This window comes from Oncorhynchus tshawytscha, unplaced genomic scaffold (assembly GCF_018296145.1).
Source record: "Oncorhynchus tshawytscha isolate Ot180627B unplaced genomic scaffold, Otsh_v2.0 Un_contig_2949_pilon_pilon, whole genome shotgun sequence".
NCBI lineage: Eukaryota > Metazoa > Chordata > Actinopteri > Salmoniformes > Salmonidae > Oncorhynchus > Oncorhynchus tshawytscha.
In genome coordinates, this window is record NW_024609743.1 from 37,501 (window position 1) to 63,942 (window position 26,442).

Genomic DNA, 26,442 nt, shown 5'->3' on the forward strand with positions numbered 1-26,442 from the left:
CGGTATGTAGAGGATAACCTGTGTGTGTGTGTTCCAGTATGTAGAGGATAACCTGTGTGTGTGTGTTCCAGTATGTAGAGGATAACCCTGTGTGTGTGTGTTCCAGTATGTAGAGGATAACCTGTGTGTGTAACCGGTATGTGATGTGTGTGTGTGTTCCAGTATGTAGAGGATAACCTGTGTGTGTGTGTTCCGGTATGTAGAGGATAACCTGCGCGTGTGTGTGTGTTGTATGTAGAGGATAACCTGCCTGTGTGTGTGTGTGTTCCGGTATGTAAGGATAACCCTGTGTGTGTGTGTTCCGGTATGTAGAGGATAACCCTGTGTGTGTGTGTTCCGGTATGTAGAGGATAACCTGTGTGTGTGTTCCGGTATGTAGAGGATAACCCGTGTGTGTGTGTGTTCCGGTATGTAGAGGATAACCTGTGTGTGTGTGTTCCGGTATGTAGAGGATAACCTGTGTGTGTGTGTTCCGGTATGTAGAGGATAACCTGTGTGTGTGTGTTGTGTATGTAGAGGATAACCTGTGTGTGTGTGTGTTCCGGTATGTGTGTGTGTGTGTTCCGGTATGTAGAGGATAACCTGTGTGTGTGTTCCGGTATGTAGAGGATAACCTGCGTGTGTGTGTGTGTTCCGGTATGTAGAGGATAACCTGTGTGTGTGTGTTCCAGTATGTAGAGGATAACCTGTGTGTGTGTGTTCCAGTATGTAGAGGATAACCTGTGTGTGTGTGTTCCAGTATGTAGAGGATAACCTGTGTGTGTGTGTTCCAGTATGTAGAGGATAACCTGTGTGTGTGTGTTCCAGTATGTAGAGGATAACCTGTGTGTGTGTGTTCCAGTATGTAGAGGATAACCTGTGTGTGTGTGTGTTGTATGTAACCTGTGTGTGTGTTCCAGTATGTAGAGGATAACCTGTGTGTGTGTGTTCCAGTATGTAGAGGATAACCTGTGTGTGTGTGTTCCGGTATGTAGAGGATAACCTGTGTGTGTGTGTTGTATGTAGAGGATAACCTGTGTGTGTGTGTTCCAGTATGTAGAGGATAACCTGTGTGTGTGTGTTCCAGTATGTAGAGGATAACCCTGTGTGTGTGTGTTCCGGTATGTAGAGGATAACTGTGTGTGTGTGTGTTCCGGTATGTAGAGGATAACCTGTGTGTGTGTGTTCCGGTATGTAGAGGATAACCTGCGTGTGTGTGTGTTCCGGTATGTAGAGGATAACCTGTGTGTGTGTGTTGTGTGTGTGTGTTCCGGTATGTAGAGGATAACCTGTGTATGTGTGTGTGTGTTCCGGTATGTAGAGGATAACCGGTATGTAGAGGATAACCTGTGTGTGTGTGTTGTGATAACCTGTGTCCGGTATGTGATAACCTGTGTGTGTTCCGGTATGTAGAGGATAACCTGTGTGTGTGTTGTGTGATAACCTGTGTGTGTGTTCCGGTATGTAGAGGATAACTGTGTGTTCCGGTATGTGATAACCTGTGTTCCGGTATGTAGAGGATAACCTGTGTTGTATGTGTGTGTTCCGGTATGTAGAGGATAACCTGTGTGTGTTCCGGTATGTGGAGGTGTGTGTCCGGTATGTAGAGGATAACTGTGTGTGTGTGTTCCGGTATGTGGAGGATAACCTGTGTTCCGGTATGTAGAGGATAACCTGTGTGTGTGTGTGTTCCGGTATGTGGAGGATAACCTGTGTGTGTGTGTGTTCCGGTATGTAGAGGATAACCTGTGTTGTATGTGTGTGTGTTCCGGTATGTAGAGGATAACCTGTGTGTTGTATGTGGAGGATAACCTGTGTGTGTGTGTGTTCCGGTATGTAGAGGATAACCTGTGTGTTCCGGTATGTGGAGGATAACCTGTGTGTTCCGGTATGTAGAGGATAACCTGTGTGTGTGTGTTCCGGTATGTGGAGGATAACCTGTGTGTGTGTGTTCCGGTATGTAGAGGATAACCTGTGTGTTCCGGTATGTAGAGGATAACCTGTGTGTTGTGTGTGTGTGTGTTCCGGTATGTAGAGGATAACCTGTGTGGTGTGTGTGTTCCGGTATGTGTGTGTGTTCCGGTATGTAGAGGATAACCTGTGTGTTCCGGTATGTGTATGAGGATAACCTGTGTGTGTTCCGGTATGTAGAGGATAACCTGTGTGTGTGTGTTCCGGTATGTAGAGGATAAGAGGATAACCTGTGTGTTGTGTGTGTGTTCCGGTATGTAGAGGATAACCTGTGTGTGTGTGTGTTCCGGTATGTAGAGGATAACCTGTGTGTGTGTGTTCCGGTATGTAGAGGATAACTGTGTGTGTGTGTGTTCCGGTATGTAGAGGATAACCTGTGTGTGTGTGTTCCAGTATGTGGAGGATAACCTGTGTGTTCCGGTATGTAGAGGATAACCTGTGTGTTGTGTGTGTGTGTTCCGGTATGTAGAGGATAACCTGTGTGTGTGTGTTCCAGTATGTAGAGGATAACCTGTGTGTGTGTGTTCCGGTATGTAGAGGATAACCTGTGTGTGTGTGTGTTCCGGTATGTGGAGGTGTGTGTTCCGGTATGTAGAGGATAACCTGTGTGTTCCGGTATGTGGAGGATAACCTGTGTGTGTGTGTTCCGGTATGTAGAGGATAACCTGTGTGTTCCGGTATGTGGAGGTGTGTGTGTGTGTTCCGGTATGTAGAGGATAACTGTGTGTGTGTGTGTGTGTTCCGGTATGTGATAACCTGTGTGTGTGTGTGTGTTCCGGTATGTAGAGGATAACCTGTGTGTTGTATGTGATGTGTGTGTTCCGGTATGTAGAGGATAACCTGTGTGTGTGTGTGTGTGTCCGGTATGTAGAGGATAACCTGTGTGTGTGTTCCGGTATGTGGAGGATAACCTGTGTGTGTTCCGGTATGTAGAGGATAACCTGTGTGTGTGTGTTGTGTGTGTTGTGGAGGATAACCTGTGTGTGTGTTCCGGTATGTGGAGGATAACCTGTGTGTGTGTGTGTGTTCCGGTATGTAGAGGATAACCTGTGTGTTCCGGTATGTGGAGGTGTGTGTTCCGGTATGTGGAGGATAACCTGTGTGTGTGTGTTCCGGTATGTAGAGGATAACCTGTGTGTGTGTGTGTGTTCCGGTATGTAGAGGATAACCTGTGTGTTGTGTGTGTGTGTGTTCCGGTATGTAGAGGATAACTGTGTGTGTGTGTTGTATGTGGAGGATAACCTGTGTGTTCCGGTATGTAGAGGATAACCTGTGTGTGTGTGTGTTCCGGTATGTGGAGGATAACCTGTGTGTGTGTGTGTTCCGGTATGTGGAGGATAACCTGTGTGTGTGTGTGTTGTATGTGTGTGTGTTCCGGTATGTAGAGGATAACCTGTGTGTGTTCCGGTATGTAGAGGATAACCGGTATGTGTGTGTGTTCCAGTATGTGGAGGATAACCTGTGTGTGTGTGTGTGTGTTCCAGTATGTAGAGGATAACCTGTGTGTGTGTTCCAGTATGTAGAGGATAACTGTGTGTGTGTGTGTGTTAACCAGTATGTAGAGGATAACCTGTGTGTGTATGTGTGTGTGTTCCAGTATGTAGAGGATAACCTGTGTGTGTGTGTGTGTGTGTTCCAGTATGTAGAGGATAACCTGTGTGTGTGTTCCAGTATGTAGAGGATAACCTGTGTGTTCCAGTATGTAGAGGATAACCTGTGTGTGTGTGTTCCAGTATGTAGAGGATAACCTGTGTGTGTTCCAGTATGTGGAGGATAACCTGTGTGTGTTCCAGTATGTAGAGGATAACCTGTGTGTGTGTGTTCCAGTATGTAGAGGATAACCTGTGTGTGTGTGTTCCAGTATGTAGAGGATAACCTGTGTGTGTTCCAGTATGTAGAGGATAACCTGTGTGTGTTCCAGTATGTAGAGGATAACCTGTGTGTGTTCCAGTATGTAGAGGATAACCTGTGTGTGTGTTCCAGTATGTAGAGGATAACCTGTGTGTGTTCCAGTATGTAGAGGATAACCTGTGTGTGTTCCAGTATGTAGAGGATAACCTGTGTGTGTGTTCCAGTATGTAGAGGATAACCTGTGTGTGTGTGTGTGTTCCAGTATGTAGAGGATAACCTGTGTGTGTGTGTGTTCCAGTATGTATGTAGATTCCAGGATAAGGATAACCTGTGTGTCCAGTATGTAGAGGATGTGTGTGTGTTCCAGTATGTAGAGGATAACCTGTGTGTGTTCCAGTATGTAGAGGATAACCTGTGTGTGTGTGTGTTCCAGTATGTAGAGGATAACCTGTGTGTGTGTGTGTGTGTGTGTGTGTGTTCCAGTATGTAGAGGATAACCTGTGTGTGTGTGTGTGTGTGTGTGTGTGTGTTCCAGTATGTAGAGGATAACCTGTGTGTGTGTGTGTTCCAGTATGTAGAGGATAACCTTGCGGTCATGTCTATTGGCTTCCTACTCAGCAGTCCTGATGATGCTGTTATCTGGAGAGGACCGAAGAAGAACGGTACGCGTGTGTGTGTGTGTGTGTGTGTGTGTGTGTGTGTGTGTGTGTGTTTAGCTGACACTTGACAGCGTCTGACCTCCAGGGAACTTCCTGGATAAATAAAGATTAACATTATTACAGGACTGTTTGGTTAGATGGGTTGCTATGACTGGGTCATTATTATATAAAAAATAAATAAATCAAGTGTGAATGATGATGATAAGATGTTTACTTTAATTGGTTATTGTCTGTGAGGCTGTGATCTGATTGGCTGTGGTGGTGCTGCACTTCCTGTCAGGGATGATCAAACAGTTCCTGCGAGATGTCGATTGGGGGGAACTGGATTACCTCATCGTGGACACGCCCCCCGGCACCTCTGACGAACACCTGTCTATCGTCCAGTACCTTAGCTCCGCCCGCATCGACGGAGCTGTCATCATCACCACCCCGCAGGTAACTACGGCGACTACGGCTCACTAGAGAGAACAACTAGGTAGCTAAGGCACGTCGCTACGGCAACCGGGTAGCTACAGCATGTTTCTGTTGTTAACCGTGTCGCTACGGCACGTCACTACGGCAACCGGGTAGCTACAGCATGCTTCTGTTGTTAACCGCGTCGCTACGGCACGTCGCCACGGCAACCGGGTAGCTACAGCATGTTTCTGTTGTTAACCGCGTCGCTACGGCACGTCGCCACGGCAACCGGGTAGCTACAGCATGCTTCTGTAACCGCGGCAACCAGGTAGTTTATATATAACAGATGTTGTTTTGACCTTTGCTCTCTATGTTATGGCTGGTGGTCACATCAATCATAAATGACTGGCTGTCTGGTTAGATGGGTTGCTATGTCTGGGTCGTTTAACCAGGACTGTCTGGGTTGTTTAACCAGGACTGTCTGGGTCCTTTAACCAGGACTGTCTGGGTCCTTTAACCAGGACTGTCTGGGTCCTTTAACCAGGACTGTCTGGTTAGATGGGTCGCTATGACTGGGTCGTTAAACCAGGACTGACTGGGTCGTTAAACCAGGACTGTCTGGGTCGTTAAACCAGGACTGTCTGGGCCGTTAAACCAGGACTGTCTGGGCCGTTAAACCAGGACTGTCTGGGCCGTTAAACCAGGACTGTCTGGGCCGTTAAACCAGGACTGTCTGGGCCGTTTAACCAGGACTGTCTGGGTCGTTTAACCAGGACTGTCTGGTTAGATGGGTTGCTATGACTGGGTCGTTAAACCAGGACTGTCTGGGTCGTTTAACCAGGACTGTCTGGTTAGATGGGTCGCTATGACTGGGTCGTTAAACCAGGACTGACTGGGTCGTTAAACCAGGACTGACTGGGCCGTTAAACCAGGACTGGCCGTTAAACCAGGACTGTCTGGGCCGTTAAACCAGGACTGTCTGGGGTTAAACCAGGACTGTTGGGCCGTTTAACCAGGACTGTCTGGGCCGTTTAACCAGGACTGTCTGGGCCGTTTAACCAGGACTGTCTGGGCCGTTTAACCAGGACTGTCTGGGCCGTTTAACCAGGACTGTCTGGGTCGTTTAACCAGGACTGTCTGGGTCGTTTAACCAGGACTGTCTGGGTCGTTTAACCAGGACTGTCTGGTTAGATGGGTTGCTATGACTGGGTCGTTAAACCAGGACTGTCTGGGTCGTTTAACCAGGACTGTCTGGTTAGATGGGTTGCTATGTCTGGGTCGTTTAACCAGGACTGTCTGGGTCCTTTAACCAGGACTGTCTGGGTCCTTAACCAGGACTGTCTGGGTTGTTTAACCAGGACTGTCTGGGTTGTTTAACCAGGACTGTCTGGGTCGTTTAACCAGGACTGTCTGGGTCGTTTAACCAGGACTGTCTGGTTAGATGGGTTGCTATGACTGGGTCGTTTAACCAGGACTGTCTGGTTAGATGGGTCGTTAAACCAGGACTGTCTGGGTCGTTTAACCAGGACTGTCTGGGTCGTTTAACCAGGACTGTCTGGGTCGTTTAACCAGGACTGTCTTGTTAGGTGGGTTGCTATGACTGGGGGTACCGGTACAGAATCCGTGTGGAGGCTATATTCGGGGGGTACCGCAGTCAATGTGCAGGTATTGAGGTAATTATGTAGGTAGAGTTATTAAAGATAATAACAGAGTAGCAGCAGCGTGGAAGGAGGGGTGGGCAATGCAAATAGTCTGGGTAGCCATTTGATTAGATGTTCAGGAGTCTTGTGGCTTGGGGGGTAGAAGCTGTTTAGAAGCCTCTTGGACCAAGACTTGGCGATCCCGTACCACTTGCCGTGCGGTAGCAGAGAGAACAGTCTATGACTAAGGTGGCTGGAGTCTTTGACAATTTTTAGGGCTCTTCCTCTGACACCGCCTGGTATAGAGGTCCTGGATGGCAGGAAGCTTGACCCCGGGGATGTGCTGGGATGGGCTGTACGCACTACCCTCTGTAGTGCCTTGTGGTCGGAGGCCAAGCAGTTGCCGTATCAGGCAGTGCTCTGGATGGTGCAGCTGTAGAACCTTTTGAGGTTCTGAGGACCCATGCCAAATCTTTTCAGTCTCCTGAGGGGGAATGGGTTTTGAACGGGGCTTGCAAACCATTACAGACTACAAAAGGGAGGCACAGCCGCGAGCTGCCCAGTGACACGAGCCTACCAGACGAGCTAAATCACTTCTATGCTCGATTGGAGGAAAGTAACACTGAAACATGCATGAGAGCATCAGCTGTTCCAGATGACTGTGTGATCACGCTCTCCGCAGCTGATTGGCAATTGTCTTCACTGACATGTTCAACCTCTCCCTGACTTAGTCTGTAATATCAACATCTCTCACCCCTCATCCCTCCCTCTCTCTCTCTCCCTCCTCCTACCTCCCTCTCTCTCCCTCCTCCTCCCTCCCTCTCTCTCCCCACTCCTCCCTCCATCTCGCTCTCCCCACTCCTCCCTCCCTCTCCCCCCTCTCCAGGAGGTATCTCTTCAGGATGTCAGGAAGGAGATCAGGTTCTGTCAGAAGGTCCAGCTACCCATCATAGGAGTGGTGGAGAACATGAGTGGGTTTGTCTGTCCCAAATGCAAGGTGAGTTTTATTTATTTATATATGTCTGTGTGGACAATGTATAATTTTCTCTCATAAAGACAGAAACCTTTCATTTGCATGATGTGTAACCCTTTCTCTCTCTCTCTCTCCCCTCCTCTCTCCCCTCTCCTCTCTCTCCCTCGTCTCTCTCCCCTCCTTCTCTCTCTCTCTCCCTCGTCTCCTCTCTCTCCCTCGTCTCTCTCCCCCATCTCTCTCTCTCCCTCGTCTCTCTCTCTCCCCTCCCCTCCTCTCTATCCCTCGTCTCTCTCCCCCATCTCTCTCTCTCCCCTCGTCTCTCTCCCCCTCCTCTCTCTCTCTCTCCTCTCTCTCTCCCCCATCTCTCTCTCTCCCTCGTCTCTCTCCCCCATCTCTCTCTCTCCCCTCCTCCCCTCTCTCTCTCGTCTCTCTCCCCCATCTCCCCCTCCTCAAGAACACGTCTCAGATCTTCCCCCCACCACGGGAGGAGCAGAGAGGATGTGTGAAGAGATGAACCTTACTCTGCTAGGACGAGTCCCACTGGACCCCAGGATAGGTACTGGACTACAGATAGCTGTGTTAGTACCAGTCCTACTGGACCCCAGGATAGGTACTGGACCCCAGGATAGAGACTGGACCCCAGGATAGAGACTGGACCCCAGGATAGAGACTGGACCCCAGGATAGAGACTGGACCCCAGGATAGAGACTGGACCCCAGGATAGAGACTGGACCCCAGGATAGAGACTGGACCCCAGGATAGAGACTGGACCCCAGGATAGAGACTGGACCCCAGGATAGGTACTGGACCCCAGGATAGGTACTGGACCCCAGGATAGGTACTGGACCCCAGGATAGGTACTGGACTACAGATAGCTGTGTTATTACCAGTCCTACTGGACCCCAGGACAGAGACTGGACCCCAGGATAGATACTGGACTACAGATAGCTGTGTTATTACCAGTCCTACTGGACCCCAGGACAGAGACTGGACCCCAGGACAGAGACTGGACCCCAGGACAGAGACTGGACCCCAGGACAGAGACTGGACCCCAGGACAGAGACTGGACCCCAGGACAGAGACTGGACTACAGATAGTTGTGTTAGTACCAGTCCTACTGGACCCCAGGATAGGTACTGGACCCCAGGGTAGGTACTGGACCCCAGGATAGAGACTGGACCCCAGGATAGAGACTGGACCCCAGGGTAGGTACTGGACTACAGATAGTTGTGTTAGTACCAGTCCTACTGGACCCCAGGGTATGTACTGGACCCCGGGGTAGGTACTGGACCCCAGGATAGGTACTGGACCCCAGGATAGGTACTGGACCCCAGGGTAGGTACTGGACCCCAGTGTAGATACTGGGCCCCAGGGTAGATACTGGGCCCCAGGGTAGATACTGGACCCCAGGATAGGTACTGGACCCCAGGGTAGATACTGGACCCCAGGATAGGTACTGGACCCCAGGGATAGGTACTGGACCCCAGGATAGGTACTGGACCCCAGGATAGGTACTGGACCCCATACTGGACCCCAGGGTAGAGACTGGACCCCAGGACAGAGACTGGACCCCAGGACAGAGACTGGACCCCAGGACAGAGACTGGACCCCAGGACAGAGACTGGACCCCAGGACAGAGACTGGACCCCAGGACAGAGACTGGACCCCAGGGACAGAGACTGGACCCCAGGACAGAGACTGGACCCCAGGATAGGTACTGGACTACAGATAGTTGTGTTAGTACCAGTCCTACTGGACCCCAGGATAGGTACTGGACCCCAGGGTAGTACTGGACCCCAGGATAGAGACTGGACCCCAGGGTAGGTACTGGACCCCAGATAGTTGTGTTAGTACCAGTCCTACTGGACCCCAGGGTACTAGATACTGGACCCCAGGGTAGATGCTGGACCCCAGGGTAGATGCTGGACCCCAGGGTAGATACTGGACCCCAGGGTAGGTACTGGACCCCAGGGTAGATACTGGACCCCAGAGTAGGTACTGGACCCCAGGTAGGTACTGGACCCCAGAGTAGGTACTGGACCCCAGGATAGGTACTGGACCCCAGGGTAGGTACTGGACCCCAGGGTAGGACTGGACCCCAGGGTAGGTAGAGACTGGACCCCAGGGTAGGTACTGGACCCCAGGATAGGTACTGGACCCCAGGATAGGTACTGGACTACAGATAGTTGTGTTAGTACCAGTCCTATTGGACCCCAGGATAGGTACTGGACCCCAGGATAGGTACTGGACCCCAGGATAGGTACTGGACCCCAGGATAGGTACTGGACCCCAGGATAGGTACTGGACCCCAGGATAGAGACTGGACCCCAGGATAGAGACTGGACCCCAGGGTAGAGACTGGACCCCAGGGTAGAGACTGGACCCCAGGATAGAGACTGGACCCCAGGATAGAGACTGGACCCCAGGGTAGAGACTGGACCCCAGGGTAGATACTGGACTACAGATAGCTGTGTTAGTACCAGTCCTACTGGACCCCAAGATCGATACTGGACCCCAGGGTAGATACTGGACCCCAGGGTAGGTACTGGACCCCCCCAGGGTAGGGTAGGTGGACCCCAGGGTAGGTACTGGACCCCAGGGTAGATACTGGACCCCGGGGTAGATACTGGACCCCAGGATAGGTACTGGACTACAGATAGCTGTGTTAGTACCAGTCCTACTGGACCACAGGATAGGTACTGGACCCCAGGGTAGATACTGGACCCCGGGGTAGGTACTGGACCCCGGGGTAGGTACTGGACCCCGGGGTAGGTACTGGACCCCAGGGTAGGTACTGGACCCCAGGGTAGGTACTGGACCCCAGGATAGATACTGGACCCCAGCTATGCAGTTAGTCAGGTCTATAGATCCACAGCTATGCAGTTAGTCAGGTCTATAGATCCACAGCTATGCAGTTAGTCAGGTCTATAGATCCACAGCTATGCAGTTAGTCAGGTCTATAGATCCACAGCTATGCAGTTAGTCAGGTCTATAGATCCACAGCTATGCAGTTAGTCAGGTCTATAGATCCACAGCTATGCAGTTAGTCAGGTCTATAGATCCACAGCTATGCAGTTAGTCAGGTCTATAGATCCACAGCTATGCAGTTAGTCAGGTCTATAGATCCACAGCTATGCAGTTAGTCAGGTCTATAGATCCACAGCTATGCAGTTAGTCAGGTCTATAGATCCACAGCTATGCAGTAAGTCACTGTTATCTCTCTGTCTCTCTCTCTGTCTGTCAGGTAAGAGTTGTGATGAAGGGAAGTCATTCCTGTCTGAAGTCCCAGACTCCCCTGCTGCTGCTGCTTACCACTCAATAGTACAGAGTGAGTATACACACACACACACACACACACACACACAGAAACACACACACAGAGAAACACACACGACAGACACAGACACAGCACATACTCCCACACACACACACCGACAGACACAGACAGGGACACACACACACAGACTCACACACACACACACACACACACACACACACACAGAGAAACACACACGACAGACACAGACACAGCACATACACCACACACACACACACACACACACACACACACACACCGACAGACACAGACAGGGACACACACACAGACTCACACACAGGGACACAGCACATACTCCCACACACACACACACCGACAGGGACACCGACAGGGACACAGACAGGGACACAGACAGGGACACACACAGGGACAGGGACAGACACAGGGACACACACAGGGACACAGACAGGGACACACACATGGACAGACACAGACAGGGACACAGACAGGGACACAGACAGGGACACAGACAGGGACACACACCGACAGACACAGACAGGGACACAGACAGGGACACAGACAGGGACACACACATGGACAGACACAGACAGGGACACAGACAGGGACACACACATGGACAGACACAGACAGGGACACAGACAGGGACACACACATGGACAGACACAGACAGGGACACAGACAGGGACACACACATGGACAGACACAGACAGGGACACACACCGACAGACACACAGGGACACACACAGGGACACACACAGGGACACACACAGGGACACACAACAGGGACACAGACAGGGACACAGACAGGGACACAGACAGGGACACACACCGACAGACACAGACAGGGACACACACAGGGACACAGACAGGGACACAGACAGGGACACACACAGGGACAGACAGGGACAGACAGGGACACAGACAGGGACAGACAGGGACACACACAGGGACACACACAGGGACAGACAGGGACAGACACATTTGTTGACTTGTGTAACGGAGTTAAAGAGGAAGAGATTCTGTACCAGAGGAAGTAGAAACAATTATAACATTGATATCAGGAAATGAAATCTAGGTTTAATCAAGTCGGGGGGGGCGCGATCAGGCTAAGACTCTTCGAAAAGGTGCTGTCTTGTTTTGTGAGACAGGAGGTCACGAGTTGGTACCAAGAGTGTGTGTGGGGGGGGCTCAACCAGGAGGAAGTCGCTCCAGCAAGCAGTTTGACGTTACAGTGATACATCTAACGCCTGCATATTATCAAACCACATGTCTGATATGTCCTCTCCCTCCCTCCCCCCCCCCCTCTCTCCCTCCCCCTCCCCCTCCCTCCCCCCCCTCCCTCTCTCCTCTCCCTCCCTCCCCCTCCCTCTCTCCTCTTCCCCCCCCCCCTCCCTCTCTCCTCTCCTCCCTCCCCCTCCCTCTCTCCTCTTCCTCCCCCTCCCTCTCTCCTCTCCCTCCCTCCCCCTCCCTCCCTCCCCCCCCCCCCCTCTCCTCTCCCTCCCATCCCTCCCTCCCCCTCTCCTACTATCCCCCCCCTTCCTTCCTCTCCTCCCCCTCCCTCTCCTCCCTCCCTCCTTGCCCTCTCCCTCCCATCCCTCTCTCCTACTATCCCTCCCTTCCCCCTCACCCTCTCCCTCCCTCCCTCCTCCCTCCCCCTCTCCTCCCTCCCTCACGTTGTATCCAGGTATCCAGGCCTACTGCTTGTCCCATGTGACACGGGAGGAGAGTGCTGGCTAGAAGCCAGTCTGGAGGCCGCCATGTTGCTCTGGATGCCAGGGACGGATCACATGTCGAGGGTCCCTACTGTCTGATGAATGAATAAATCACATGCTCTGGTTTAGGAACTGATGTAGGATCAGTTCTGTTACTCTGAGACTGCTTGTCAATATGTGTACAGCTCTTTAGTATCACAACTCCTCACAACCTTTTTTTAAATTTTATTGATAGTTCACCTGAAATGATATTTTGATTTCCTTACCCTGTAAGCAGTCTTGGGACCAAGTAAGACGGTAATCCATGCGTTATGTTTGTTTTACCTGGACACTGTCTCCAAATAATAAATCTTGTTGTTGTTGTTGTTGTCCAAAACCTTGCAAGTCAATGTCCTCCCTCATGTCCTGGGTGAACTATCCCGGCAACCTTTTACACTGGTGGGGATTGGCTTTTATAGACGGGGCTAAACTGGAAGGTTTCTCACAGAATAAATATTATGGGGATGGTTTGGAGGTTATGTGGGGATTGGCTTTTATAGACGGGGCTAAACTGGAAGGTTTCTCACAGAAGGAATATTATGGGGATGGTTTGGAGGTTATGTGGGGATTGGCTTTTATAGACGGGGCTAAACTGGAAGGTTTCTCACAGAAGAAATATGGGATGCATAAACATAGTAGAATTATTTTTTAAAGAACCGTTTGGGCATTATGGGGACAGTATGGGGACGGTTTGGAGAAAATGGGGACAGTTTGGAGATTGTGGGAACAGTATGGAGATTATGGGGACAGTTTGGAGATTATGGGGACAGTTTGGAGATTATGGGGACAGTTTGGAGATTATGGGGACAGTATGGAGATTATGGGGACAGTATGGAGATTATGGGGACAGTTTGGAGATTATGGGGACAGTTTGGAGATTATGGGGACAGTTTGGAGATTATGGGGACAGTATGGAGATTATGGGGACAGTATGGAGATTATGGGAACATTTTGTAGATTATGGGGACAGTATGGAGATTATGGGGACAGTTTGTAGATTATGGGGAAATGATTAGACCAAAGGTGAGGACACAACCGTTCACCTGACACAAGACTCTCAATAAGTGTACACACAGTACCTAAAGGGTTTTCAATGTACATTTATGACTCAAATAAGTGTTTTTTAAAGGTCTTTTTTAATATCTCTCCTAGCTGTGCAGTTGAGGAACTAGAGCAGGCACACTGGGGGGTGATTCTGTTTGGAACACAACCCTACATCTCCTCTCCTAGCTGTGAGGAACTAGAGCAGGCACACTGGGGGGTGATTCTGTTTGGAACACAACCCTGCATCTCCTCTCCTAGCTGTGAGGAACTAGAGCAGGCATACTGGGGGGTGATTCTGTTTGGGACACAACCCTGCATCTCCTCTCCTAGCTGTGTAGTTGAGGAACTAGAGCAGGCACACTGGGGGGTGATTCTGTTTGGAACACATCCCTACATCTCCTCTCCTAGCTGTGTAGTTGAGGAACTAGAGCAGGCACACTGGGGGGTGATTCTGTTTGGAACACATCCCTACATCTCCTCTCCTAGCTGTGTAGTTGAGGAACTAGAGCAGGCACACTGGGGGTGATTCTGTTTGGAACACATCCCTACATCTCCTCTCCTAGCTAGTTGAGGAACTAGAGCAGGCACACTGGGGGTGATTCTGTTTGGAACACAACCCTACATCTCCTCTCCTAGCTGTGAGGAACTAGAGCAGGCACACTGGGGGTGATTCTGTTTGGAACACAACCCTGCATCTCCTCTCCTAGCTGTGAGGAACTAGAGCAGGCACACTGGGGGTGATTCTGTTTGGAACACAACCCTACATCTCCTCTCCTAGCTGTGCAGTTGAGGAACTAGAGCAGGCACACTGGGGGTGATTCTGTTTGGAACACAACCCTACATCTCCTCTCCTAGCTGTGAGGAACTAGAGCAGGCACACTGGGGGGTGATTCTGTTTGGAACACAACCCTACATCTCCTCTCCTAGCTGTGAGGAACTAGAGCAGGCACACTGGGGGGTGATTCTGTTTGGAACACAACCCTGCATCTCCTCCATCACACAATTACTGTTGTTTTACTCAAGCCCAAAAACAGACCATTTATAAATTGCGATATTGGGCATGTTTTTTATTTATTTAACTAGGCAAATCAGTTAAGAAAAAATCTTATCTTTACATTGACGGGCCTACCCCCGGGCCAAACTCGGACGACGCTGGGCCAATTATGCGCTGCCCTATGGGACTCCCAATCACAACCAGAGGTGTTTTATTGGCTAATGTTTTAAATCTGATTTTAGCGTTAGGCTTTCACAAAGCGATTCAGGGAAAGCAGATGGGTACATTTTATAGAACGGAGTCTTGCTGCAGATTTTCCTTCCTATGGGGCGGCAGGGTAGCCTAGTGGTTAGAGTGTAGAGGAGGTAGGTAGCCTAGTGGTTAGAGCGTTGGACTAGTAACTGGAAGGTTGTGAGTTCAAACCCCTGAGCTGACAAGGTACAAATCTGTTGTTCTGCCCCTGAACAGGCTGTTAACCCACTGTTCCCAGGCCATCATTGAAAATAAGAATGTGTTCTTAACTGACTTGCCTGGTTAAATAAAGGTAAAATTAAAAAATAATGACACCGTGTCATCTAGTCAATACAACAAACCACTGCTTATTGTGATGGGAACAACCCAGGGTATGACACCGTGTCATCTAGTCAATACAACAAACCACTGCTTATTGTGATGGGAACAACCCAGGGTATGACTCTGTGTCATCTAGTCAAAAATCAAATCAAATTTTATTTGTCACATACACATGGTTAGCAGATGTTAATGCGAGTGTAGCGAAATGCTTGTGCTTCTAGTTCCGACAATGCAGTAATAACCAACAAGTAATCTAACTAACAATTCCAAAACTACTGTCTTATACACAGTGTAAGGGGATAAAGAATATGTACATAAGGATATATGAATGAGTGATGGTACAGAGCAGCATAGGCAAGATACAGTAGATGGTATCGAGTACAGTATATACATATGAGATGAGTATGTAAACAAAGTGGCATAGTTAAAGTGGCTAGTGATACATGTATTACATAAGGATGCAGTAGATGATATAGAGTACAGTATATACGTATGCATATGAGATGAATAATGTAGGGTAAGTAACATTATATAAGGTAGCATTGTTTAAAGTGGCTAGTGATATATTTACATCATTTCCCATCAATTCCCATTATTAAAGTGGCTGGAGTTGAGTCAGTGTGTTGGCAGCAGCCACTCAATGTTAGTGGTGGCTGTTTAACAGTCTGATGGCCTTGAGATAGAAGCTGTTTTTCAGTCTCTCGGTCCCAGCTTTGATGCACCTGTACTGACCTCGCCTTCTGGATGATAGCGGGGTGAACAGGCAGTGGCTCGGGTGGTTGTTGTCCTTGATGATCTTTATGGCCTTCCTGTAACATCGGGTGGTGTAGGTGTCCTGGAGGGCAGGTAGTTTGTCCCCGGTGATGCGTTGTGCAGACCTCACTACCCTCTGGAGAGCCTTACGGTTGTGGGCGGAGCAGTTGCCGTACCAGGCGGTGATGCAGCCCGCCAGGATGCTCTCGATTGTGCATCTGTAGAAGTTTGTGAGTGCTTTTGGTGACAAGCCGAATTTCTTCGGCCTCCTGAGGTTGAAGAGGCGCTGCTGCGCCTTCTTCACGATGCTGTCTGTGTGAGTGGACCAATTCAGTTTGTCTGTGATGTGTATGCCGAGGAACTTAAAACTTACTACCCTCTCCACTACTGTTCCATCGATGTGGATAGGGGGTGTTCCCTCTGCTGTTTCCTGAAGTCCACAATCATCTCCTTAGTTTTGTTGACGTTGAGTGTGAGGTTATTTTCCTGACACCACACTCCGAGGGCCCTCACCTCCTCCCTGTAGGCCGTCTCGTCATTGTTGGTAATCAAGCCTACCACTGTTGTGTCGTCCGCAAACTTGATGATTGAGTTGGAGGCGTGCGTGGCCACGCAGTCGTGGGAGTACAGGAGAGGGCTCAGAACGCACCCTTGTGGGGCCCCAGTGTTGAGGATCAGCGGGGTGGAGATGTTGTTGCCTACCCTCACCACCTGGGGGCGGCCCGACAGGAAGTCCAGTACCCAGTTGCACAGGGCGGGGTCGAGACCCAGGGTCTCGAGCTTGATGACGAGCTTGGAGGGTACTATGGTGTTGAATGCCGAGCTGTAGTCGATGAACAGCATTCTCACATAGGTATTCCTCTTGTCCAGATGGGTTAGGGCAGTGTGCAGTGTGGTTGAGATTGCATCGTCTGTGGACCTATTTGGGCGGTAAGCAAATTGGAGTGGGTCTAGGGTGTCAGGTAGGGTGGAGGTGATATGGTCCTTGACTAGTCTCTCAAAGCACTTCATGATGATGGAAGTGAGTGCTACGGGGCGGTAGTCGTTTAGCTCAGTTACCTTAGCTTTCTTGGGAACAGGAACAATGGTGGCCCTCTTGAAGCATGTGGGAACAGCAGACTGGTATAGGGATTGATTGAATATGTCCGTAAACACACCGGCCAGCTGGTCTGCGCATGCTCTGAGGGCGCGGATGGGGATGCCGTCTGGGCCTGCAGCCTTGCGAGGGTTAACACGTTTAAATGTCTTACTCACCTCGGCTGCAGTGAAGGAGAGTCCGCATGTTTTCGTTGCAGGCCGTGTCAGTGGCACTGTATTGTCCTCAAAGCGGGCAAAAAAGTTATTTAGTCTGCCTGGGAGCAAGACATCCTGGTCCGTGACTGGGCTGGTTTTCTTCTTGTAGTCCGTGATTGACTGTAGACCCTGCCACATGCCTCTTGTGTCTGAGCCGTTGAATTGAGATTCTACTTTGTCTCTGTACTGACGCTTAGCTTGTTTGATAGTTTTGCGGAGGGAATAGCTGCACTGTTTGTATTCAGTCATGTTACCAGACACCTTGCCCTGATTAAAAGCAGTGGTTCGCGCTTTCAGTTTCACGCGAATGCTGCCATCAATCCACGGTTTCTGGTTAGGGAATGTTTTAATCCTTGCTATGGGAACGACATCTTCAACGCACGTTCTAATGAACTCGCACACCGAATCAGCGTATTCGTCAATGTTGTTATCTGACGCAATACGAAACATCTCCCAGTCCACGTGATGGAAGCAGTCTTGGAGTGTGGAGTCAGCTTGGTCGGACCAGCGTTGGACAGACCTCAGCGTGGGAGCCTCTTGTTTTAGTTTCTGTCTGTAGGCAGGGATCAACAAAATGGAGTCGTGGTCAGCTTTTCCGAAAGGAGGGCGGGGCAGGGCCTTATATGCGTCGCGGAAGTTAGAGTAACAATGATCCAAGGTTTTTCCACCCCTGGTTGCGCAATCGATATGCTGATAAAATTTAGGGAGTCTTGTTTTCAGATTAGCCTTGTTAAAATCCCCAGCTACAATGAATGCAGCCTCCGGATAAATGGATTCCAGTTTGCAAAGAGTCAAATAAAGTTTGTTCAGAGCCATCGATGTGTCTGCTTGGGGGGGGATATATACGGCTGTGATTATAATCAAAGAGAATTCTCTTGGTAGATAATGTTGTCGACATTTGATTGTGAGGAATTCTAAATCAGGTGAACAGAAGGATTTGGGTTCCTGTATGTTTCTTTCATCACACCATGTCTCGTTAGCCATAAGTCAATACAACAAACCACTGCTTATTGTGATGGGGACAACCCAGGGTATGACACCCTGTCATCTAGTCATTGTACGTCCTAACATAGTGATTATAAACGGTGACACTGTTTTTAATGACGGGACTTTTATGATTATTGATGCACATTTGGACTCGGGTGTGTTTGTTTGTTTTGCTTGTATGACATCAACGCGGTATTGATTTGATAACTCTGAACGTCTCATCTTTTAAGTCCTCGAGTTTAGAGCGTTTTAACCTCAAGTCCTGGAACAAAATTGGCAAAAAACGTTGCCCAATTAGTGGGATGGACGGGGCAATCTGGGCCACGTTCAGTAGACTACTGGGAATGTTACCGGGGCCACGTTCAGTAGGCTACTGGGAATGTTACCGGGGCCGCGTTCAGTAGACTACTGGGGATGTTACCGGGGCCACGTTCAGTAGACTACTGGGGATGTTACCGGGGCCACGTTCAGTAGACTACTGGGAATGTTACCGGGGCCACGTTCAGTAGACTACTGGGAATGTTACCAGGGCCACGTTCAGTAGACTACTGGGAATGTTACCGGGGCCACGTTCAGTAGACTACTGGGAATGTTACCGGGGCCACGTTCAGTAGGCTACTGGGAATGTTACCGGGGCCACGTTCAGTAGACTACTGGGGATGTTACCGGGGCCACGTTCAGTAGTTCAGTAGACTACTGGGAATGTTACCGGGGCCACGTTCAGTAGGCTACTGGGAATGTTACCGGGGCCACGTTCAGTAGACTACTGGGGATGTTACGGGGCCACGTTCAGTAGACTACTGGGAATGTTACCGGGGCCACGTTCAGTAGGCTACTACCGGGGCCACGTTCAGTAGACTACTGGGATGTTACCACGTTCAGGGCGCCACGTTCAGTAGGCTACTGGGGATGTTACCAGGGCCACGTTCAGTAGGTTCCTACTGGGGATGTTACCGGGGCCACGTTCAGTAGGCTACTGGGGATGTTACCGGGGCCACGTTCAGTAGGCTACTGGGGATGTTACCGGGGCCACGTTCAGTAGGCTACTGGGGATGTTACCGGGGCCACGTTCAGTAGGCTACTGGGGATGTTACCAGGGCCACGTTCAGTAGGCCACTGGGGATGTTACCAGGGCCACGTTCAGTAGGCTACTGGGGATGTTACCGGGGCTACGTTCAGTAGACTACTGGGGATGTTACCGGGGCCACGTTCAGTAGGCCAACCTGTTTTGCTACCTGACAACTTTACGGTTTTCACTTTTTAATTACCGTTCATATATTTATTAATTTTTTTCCTCAACTTTTTCACTCCGGACGCTTTATCTGGACACGATACGTCAGGACCTCCAATAGCCGAAGCTAAGTAGTAACATTAACATGATGCCTTCTAATTGCAGTCGCTGTACTCGCCTTACGGCGAGGATAGCTGTGCTACAAGCCCAGCTTCAGACGCAATCGTTAGGCAAGGGTAATTTCAGTGTAGGAAAGGATGAAACAGCGTCTGTGCCACCAGTAAGTACAGATAGTAGTATAAATCCCCTGACACAGTCCCCGCAGCCGGACAACTTTCTCACGGTTTCTGGAAGGAAATGCTGTAGGAACGCTCAACCGGTGTCGCTCATTCAGCCGACAGAAACTTTCAACCGGTTTTCCCCATTAAGCAGCGGGTCGGAGTCAGAGGCCGATTCTTCTCTGGTCTCTACTCCTCCCGTTACGGGGTCTGAGACGCCAAAGCTTCCCACCATTAGCTCTGACAAATTGAAAACTCTAGTCATTGGCGACTCCATTACCCGCAGTATTAGACTTAAAGCGAATCATCCAGCGATCATACACTGTTTACCCGGGGGCAGGGCTACCGACGTTAAGGCTAATCTGAAGATGGTGCTGGCTAAAGCTAAAACTGGCGAGTGTAGAGAGTATAGAGATATTGTTATCCACGTCGGCACCAACGATGTTAGGATGAAACAGTCAGAGATCACAACATAGCTTCTGCATGCATATCAGGTAGAAAGATGTGTCGGCATCGAGTAATTGTCTCGGGCCCCCTCCCAGTTAGGGGGAGTGATGAGCTCTACAGCAGAGTCTCACAACTCAATCGCTGGTTGAAAACTGTTTTCTGCCCCTCCCAAAAGATAGAATTTGTAGATAATTGGCCCTCTTTCTGGGACTCACCCACAAACAGGACCAAGCCTGACCTGCTGAGGAGTGATGGACTCCATCCTAGCTGGAGGGGTGCTCTCATCTTATCTACCAACATAGACAGGGCTCTAACTCCTCTAGCTCCACAATGAAATAGGGTGCAGGCCAGGCAGTAGGCTGTTAGCCAGCCTGCCAGCATAGTGGAGTCTGCCACTAGCACAGTCAGTGTAGTCAGCTCAGCTATCACCATTGAGACCGTGTCTGTGCCTCGACCTAGGTTGGGCAAAACTAAACATGGCGGTGTTCGCCTTAGCAATCTCACTAGGATAAAGACCACCTCCATTCCTGTCATTACTGAAAGAGATCATGATACCTCACATCTCAAAATAGGGCTACTTAATGTTAGATCCCTTACTTCAAAGGCAATTATAGTCAATGAACTAATCACTGATCATAATCTTGATGTGATTGGCCTGACTGAAACATGGCTTAAGCCTGATGAATTTACTGTTTTAAATGAGGCCTCACCTCCTGGCTACACTAGTGACCATATCCCCGTGCATCCCGCAAAGGCGGAGGGGTTGCTAACATTTACGATAGCAAATTTCAATTTACAAAAAAAAAAAAAAATGACGTTTTCGTCTTTTGAGCTTCTAGTCATGAAATCTATGCAGCCTACTCAATCACTTTTTATAGCTACTGTTTACAGGCCTCCTGGGCCATATACAGCGTTTCTCACTGAGTTCCCTGAATTCCTATCGGACCTTGTAGTCATAGCAGATAATATTCTAATCTTTGGTGACTTTAATATTCACATGGAAAAGTCCACAGACCCACTCCAAAAGGCTTTCGGAGCCATCATCGACTCAGTGGGTTTTGTCCAACATGTCTCTGGACCCACTCACTGTCACAGTCATACGCTGGACCTAGTTTTGTCCCATGGAATAAATGTGGTGGATCTTAATGTTTTTCCTCATAATCCTGGACTATCGGACCACCATTTTATTACGTTTGCAATTGCAACAAAATAATCTGCTCAGACCCCAACCAAGGAACATCAAAAGTCGTGCTATAAATTCACAGACAACACAAAGATTCCTTGATGCCCTTCCAGACTCCCTCTGTCAACCCAAGGACGTCAGAGGACAAAAATCAGTTAACCACCTAACTGAGGATCTCAATTTAACCTTGCGCAATACCCTAGATGCAGTTGCACCCCTAAAAACTAAAAAAAATTCTCATAAGAAACTAGCTCCCTGGTACACAGAAAATACCCGAGCTCTGAAGCAAGCTTCCAGAAAATTGGAACGGAAATGGCGCCACACCAAACTGGAAGTCTTCCGACTAGCTCCGACTAGCTTGGAAAGACAGTACCGTGCAGTACCGAAGAGCCCTTACTGCTGCTCGATCATCCTATTTTTCTAACTTAATTGAGGAAAATAAGAACAATCCGAAATTCCTTTTTGATACTGTTGCAAAGCTAACTAAAAAGCAGCATTCCCCAAGAGAGGATGGCTTTCACTTTAGCAGTGATAAATTCATGAACTTCTTTGAGGAAAAGATTATGATTATTAGAAAGCAAATTACGGACTCCTCTTTAAACCTGGGTATTCCTCCAAACCTCAGTTGTCCTGAGTCTGCACAACTCTGCCAGGACCTAGGATCAAGAGAGACGCTCAAGTGTTTTAGTACTATATCTCTTGACACAATGATGAAAATAATCATGGCCTCTAAACCTTCAAGCTGCATACTGGACCCTATTCCAACTAAACTACTGAAAGAGCTGCTTCCTGTACTTGGCCCTCCTATGTTGAACATAATAAACGGCTCTCTATCCACTGGATGTGTACCAAACTCACTAAAAGTGGCAGTAATAAAGCCTCTCTTGAAAAAGCCAAACCTTGACCCAGAAAATATAAAAAACTATCGGCCTATATCGAATCTTCCATTCCTCTCAAAAATTTTAGAGAAGGCTGTTGCTCAGCAACTCACTGCCTTCCTGAAGACAAACAATGTATACGAAATGCTTCAGTCTGGTTTTAGACCCCATCATAGCACTGAGACGGCACTTGTGAAGGTGGTAAGTGACATTTTAATGGCATCGGACCGAGGCTCTGCATCTGTCCTCGTGCTCCTAGACCTTAGTGCCGCTTTTGATACCATCGATCGCCACATTCTTTTGGAGAGATTGTTCTGGCCTGGTTTAGATCTTATCTGTCGGAAAGATATCAGTTTGTCTCTGTGAATGGTTTGTCCTCTGACAAATCAACTGTAAATTTCGGTGTTCCTCAAGGTTCCGTTTTAGGACCACTATTGTTTTCACTATATATTTTACCTCTTGGGGATGTTATTCGAAAACATAATGTAAACTTTCACTGCTATGCGGATGACACACAGCTGTACATTTCAATGAAACATGGTGAAGCCCCAAAATTGCCCTCGCTAGAAGCATGTGTTTCAGACATAAGGAAGTGGATGGCTGCAAACTTTCTACTATTAAACTCGGACAAAACAGAGATGCTTGTTCTAGGTCCCAAGAAACAAAGAGATCTTCTGTTGAATCTGACAATTAATCTTAATGGTTGTACAGTCGTCTCAAATAAAACTGTGAAGGACCTCGGCGTTACTCTGGACCCTGATCTCTCTTTTGAAGAACTTATCAAGACCATTTCAAGGACATCTTTTTTCCATCTACGTAACATTGCAAAAATCAGAAACTTTCTGTCCAAAAATGATGCAGAAAAATTAATCCATGCTTTTGTCACTTCTAGGTTAGACTACTGCAATGCTCTATTTTCCGGCTACCCGGATAAAGCACTAAATAAACTTCAGTTAGTGCTAAATACGGCTGCTAGAATCCTGACTAGAACCAAAAAATTTGATCATATTACTCCAGTGCTAGCCTCTCTACACTGGCTTCCTGTCAAAGCAAGGGCTGATTTCAAGGTTTTACTGCTAACCTACAAAGCATTACATGGGCTTGCTCCTACCTATCTCTCTGATTTGGTCCTGCCGTACATACCTACACGTACGCTACGGTCACAAGACGCAGGCCTCCTAATTGTCCCTAGAATTTTTAAGCAAACAGCTGGAGGCAGGGCTTTCTCCTATGGAGCTCCATTTTTATGGAACGGTCTGCCTACCCATGTCAGAGACGCAAACTCGGTCTCAACCTTTAAGTCTTTACTGAAGACTCATCTCTTCAGTGGGTCATATGATTGAGTGTAGTCTGGCCCAGGAGTGGGAAGGTGAACGGAAAGGCTCTGGAGCAACGAACCGCCCTTGCTGTCTCTGCCTGGCCGGTTCCCCTCTTTCCACTGGGATTCTCTGCCTCTAACCCTATTACAGGGGCTGGGTCACTGGCTTACTGGGGCTCTCTCATGCCGTCCCTGGAGGGGGTGCGTCACCTGAGTGGGTTGATTCACTGTTGTGGTCATCCTGTCTGGGTTGGCGCCCCCTTGGGTTGTGCCGTGGCGGAGATCTTTGTGGGCTATACTCAGCCTTGTCTCAGGATGGTAGGTTGGTGGTTGAAGATATCCCTCTAGTGGTGTGGGGGCTGTGCTTTGGCAAAGTGGGTGGGGTTATATCCTTCCTGTTTGGCCCTGTCCGGGGTGTCCTCGGATGGAGCCACAGTGTCTCCTGACCCCTCCTGTCTCAGCCTCCAGTATTTATGCTGCAGTAGTTTATGTGTCGGGGGCTGGGGTCAGTTTGTTATATCTGGAGTACTTCTCCTGTCCTATTCGGTGTCCTGTGTGAATCTAAGTGTGCGTTCTCTAATTCTCTCCTTCTCTCTTTCTTTCTCTCTCTCGGAGGACCTGAGCCCTAGGACCATGCCCCAGGACTACCTGACATGATGATACCTTGCTGTCCCCAGTCCACCTGGCCATGCTGCTGCTCCAGTTTCAACTTCCACCTGACTGTGCTGCTGCTCCAGTTTCAACTGTTCTGCCTTATTATTATTCAACCATGCTGGTCATTTATGAACATTTGAACATCTTGGCCATGTTCTGTTATAATCTCCACCCGGCACAGCCAGAAGAGGACTGGCCACCCCACATAGCCTGGTTCCTCTCTAGGTTTCTTCCTAGGTTTTGGCCTTTCTAGGGAGTTTTTCCTAGCCACCGTGCTTCTACACCTGCATTGCTTGCTGTTTGGGGTTTTAGGCTGGGTTTCTGTACAGCACTTTGAGATATCAGCTGATGTACGAAGGGCTATATAAATAAATTTGATTTGATTTGATTTGGCTACTGGGAATGTTACCGGGGCCACGTTCAGTAGGCTACTGGGGATGTTACCAGGGCCACATTCAGTAGGCTACTGGGAATGTTACCGGGGCCACGTTCAGCGGATGTTTTATTATCCTATGAAGATATACGTCAGGTTGTCTTGGTAACAGCTACTGTCAAACCGTCATTTGAGTTTCTTAAGAAAGTGTGTGTGTGTGTTGCAGTCCCACTCGTTAATACCACCGCAGTCTTTCTCAGTAATCTAGACTACAGATTGGGTAAGACTACTATTCCAATGTATTAAAATAGTGAAGTGAAATCAGAAGCAGCCCAGAAAGTGACGTATTTCCAGAACCCTCCCTGAGGACAACAGACCGCAAGTAAAACCACGGCAAGGCTGTTATCATCACATCGAACGACAGAAAACAACATCCAACGCCGTCCTATTTAAATGGTGGATTGTATGGAGGACAAAAACATGTGGAACTCAATCAACAAGATCGACATCACTGTGCTACTGCACACAACACAATGATATGGTCATTCAGTTAGTAGACAACACAATGATATGGTCATTCAGTTAGTAGACAACACAATGATATGGCCATTCAGTTAGTAGACAACACAATGATATGGCCATTCAGTTAGTAGACAACACAATGATATGGCCATTCAGTTAGTAGACAACACAATGATATGGTCAAGTTGATATGACCATTCAGTTAGTAGACAACACAATGATATGGCCATTCAGTTAGTAGACAACACAATGATATGGCCATTCAGTTAGTAGACAACACAATGATATGGCCATTCAGTTAGTAGACAACACAATGATATGGCCATTCAGTTAGTAGACAACACAATGATATGGCCATTCAGTTAGTAGACAACACAATGATATGGTCATTCAGTTAGTAGACAACACAATGATATGGTCATTCAGTTAGTAGACAACACAATGATATGGCCATTCAGTTAGTAGACAACACAATGATATGGTCATTCAGTTCGTAGACAACACAATGATATGGCCATTCAGTTAGTAGACAACACAATGATATGGTCATTCAGTTAGTAGACAACACAATGATATGGCCATTCAGTTAGTAGACAACATAATGATATGGCCATTCAGTTAGTAGATATAATGATATGGCCATTCAGTTAGTAGATATAATGATATGGCCATTCAGTTAGTAGACATAATGATATGGCCATTCAGTTAGTAGACAATGATATGGTCATTCAGTTAGTAGACAATGGTATGGTCATTCAGTTAGTAGACATCATAATGATATGGTCATTCAGTTAGTAGACAACACAATGATATGGTCATTCAGTTAGTAGACATCATAATGATATGGTCATTCAGTTTAGATTCAGTTAGATAATGATATGGCCATTCAGTTAGTAGACATAATGATATGGTCATTCAGTTAGTAGACATAATGATATGGCCATTCAGTTAGTATGATATGGTCATTCAGTTAGTAGACATAATGATATGATCATTCAGTTAGTAGACATAATGATAGACATCATAATGATATGGTCATTCAGTTAGTAGACAACACAATGATATGGCCATTCAGTTAGTAGACATAATGATAATCATTCAGTTACAATGATATGGCCATTCAGTTAGTAGACATTCATCATAATGATATGGCCATTCAGTTAGTAGACAACACAATGATATGGCCATTCAGTTAGTAGACAACACAATGATATGGCCATTCAGTTAGTAGACAACATGATATGGATTATGGCCATTCAGTTAGTAGACAACACAATGATATGGCCATTCAGTTAGTAGACATCATAATGATATGGCCATTCATTCAGTTAGTAGACATAATGATACATTCAATGACATAATGGTCATTCAGTTCGTAGACAACACAATGATATGG

At 48.2% G+C, this 26,442-nt stretch overlaps 1 protein-coding gene and 1 long non-coding RNA gene across 2 annotated transcripts in view; both read left to right on the forward strand.

Annotated features, from left to right (window-relative positions):
- The window catches only part of nubp1 (nucleotide binding protein 1 (MinD homolog, E. coli)), a 19,656-nt gene extending 6,809 nt beyond the window's left edge, over positions 1-12,847 (forward strand). The window contains 7 exon segments of the mRNA XM_042317482.1: positions 4,373-4,463; positions 4,741-4,895; positions 7,383-7,493; positions 7,924-7,945; positions 7,948-8,025; positions 10,714-10,797; positions 12,452-12,847. Of these exon segments, the coding sequence (XP_042173416.1) occupies positions 4,373-4,463; positions 4,741-4,895; positions 7,383-7,493; positions 7,924-7,945; positions 7,948-8,025; positions 10,714-10,797; positions 12,452-12,504 (594 nt within the window). The 3' untranslated portion in view covers positions 12,505-12,847.
- Positions 8,032-10,707, forward strand: LOC121845702. The gene is made up of 4 exons (XR_006082695.1): positions 8,032-9,343; positions 9,479-9,539; positions 9,692-10,011; positions 10,242-10,707. It is a non-coding gene; the product is annotated as an uncharacterized LOC121845702 (long non-coding RNA).
- Positions 12,848-26,442: the final 13,595 nt, after the last annotated feature.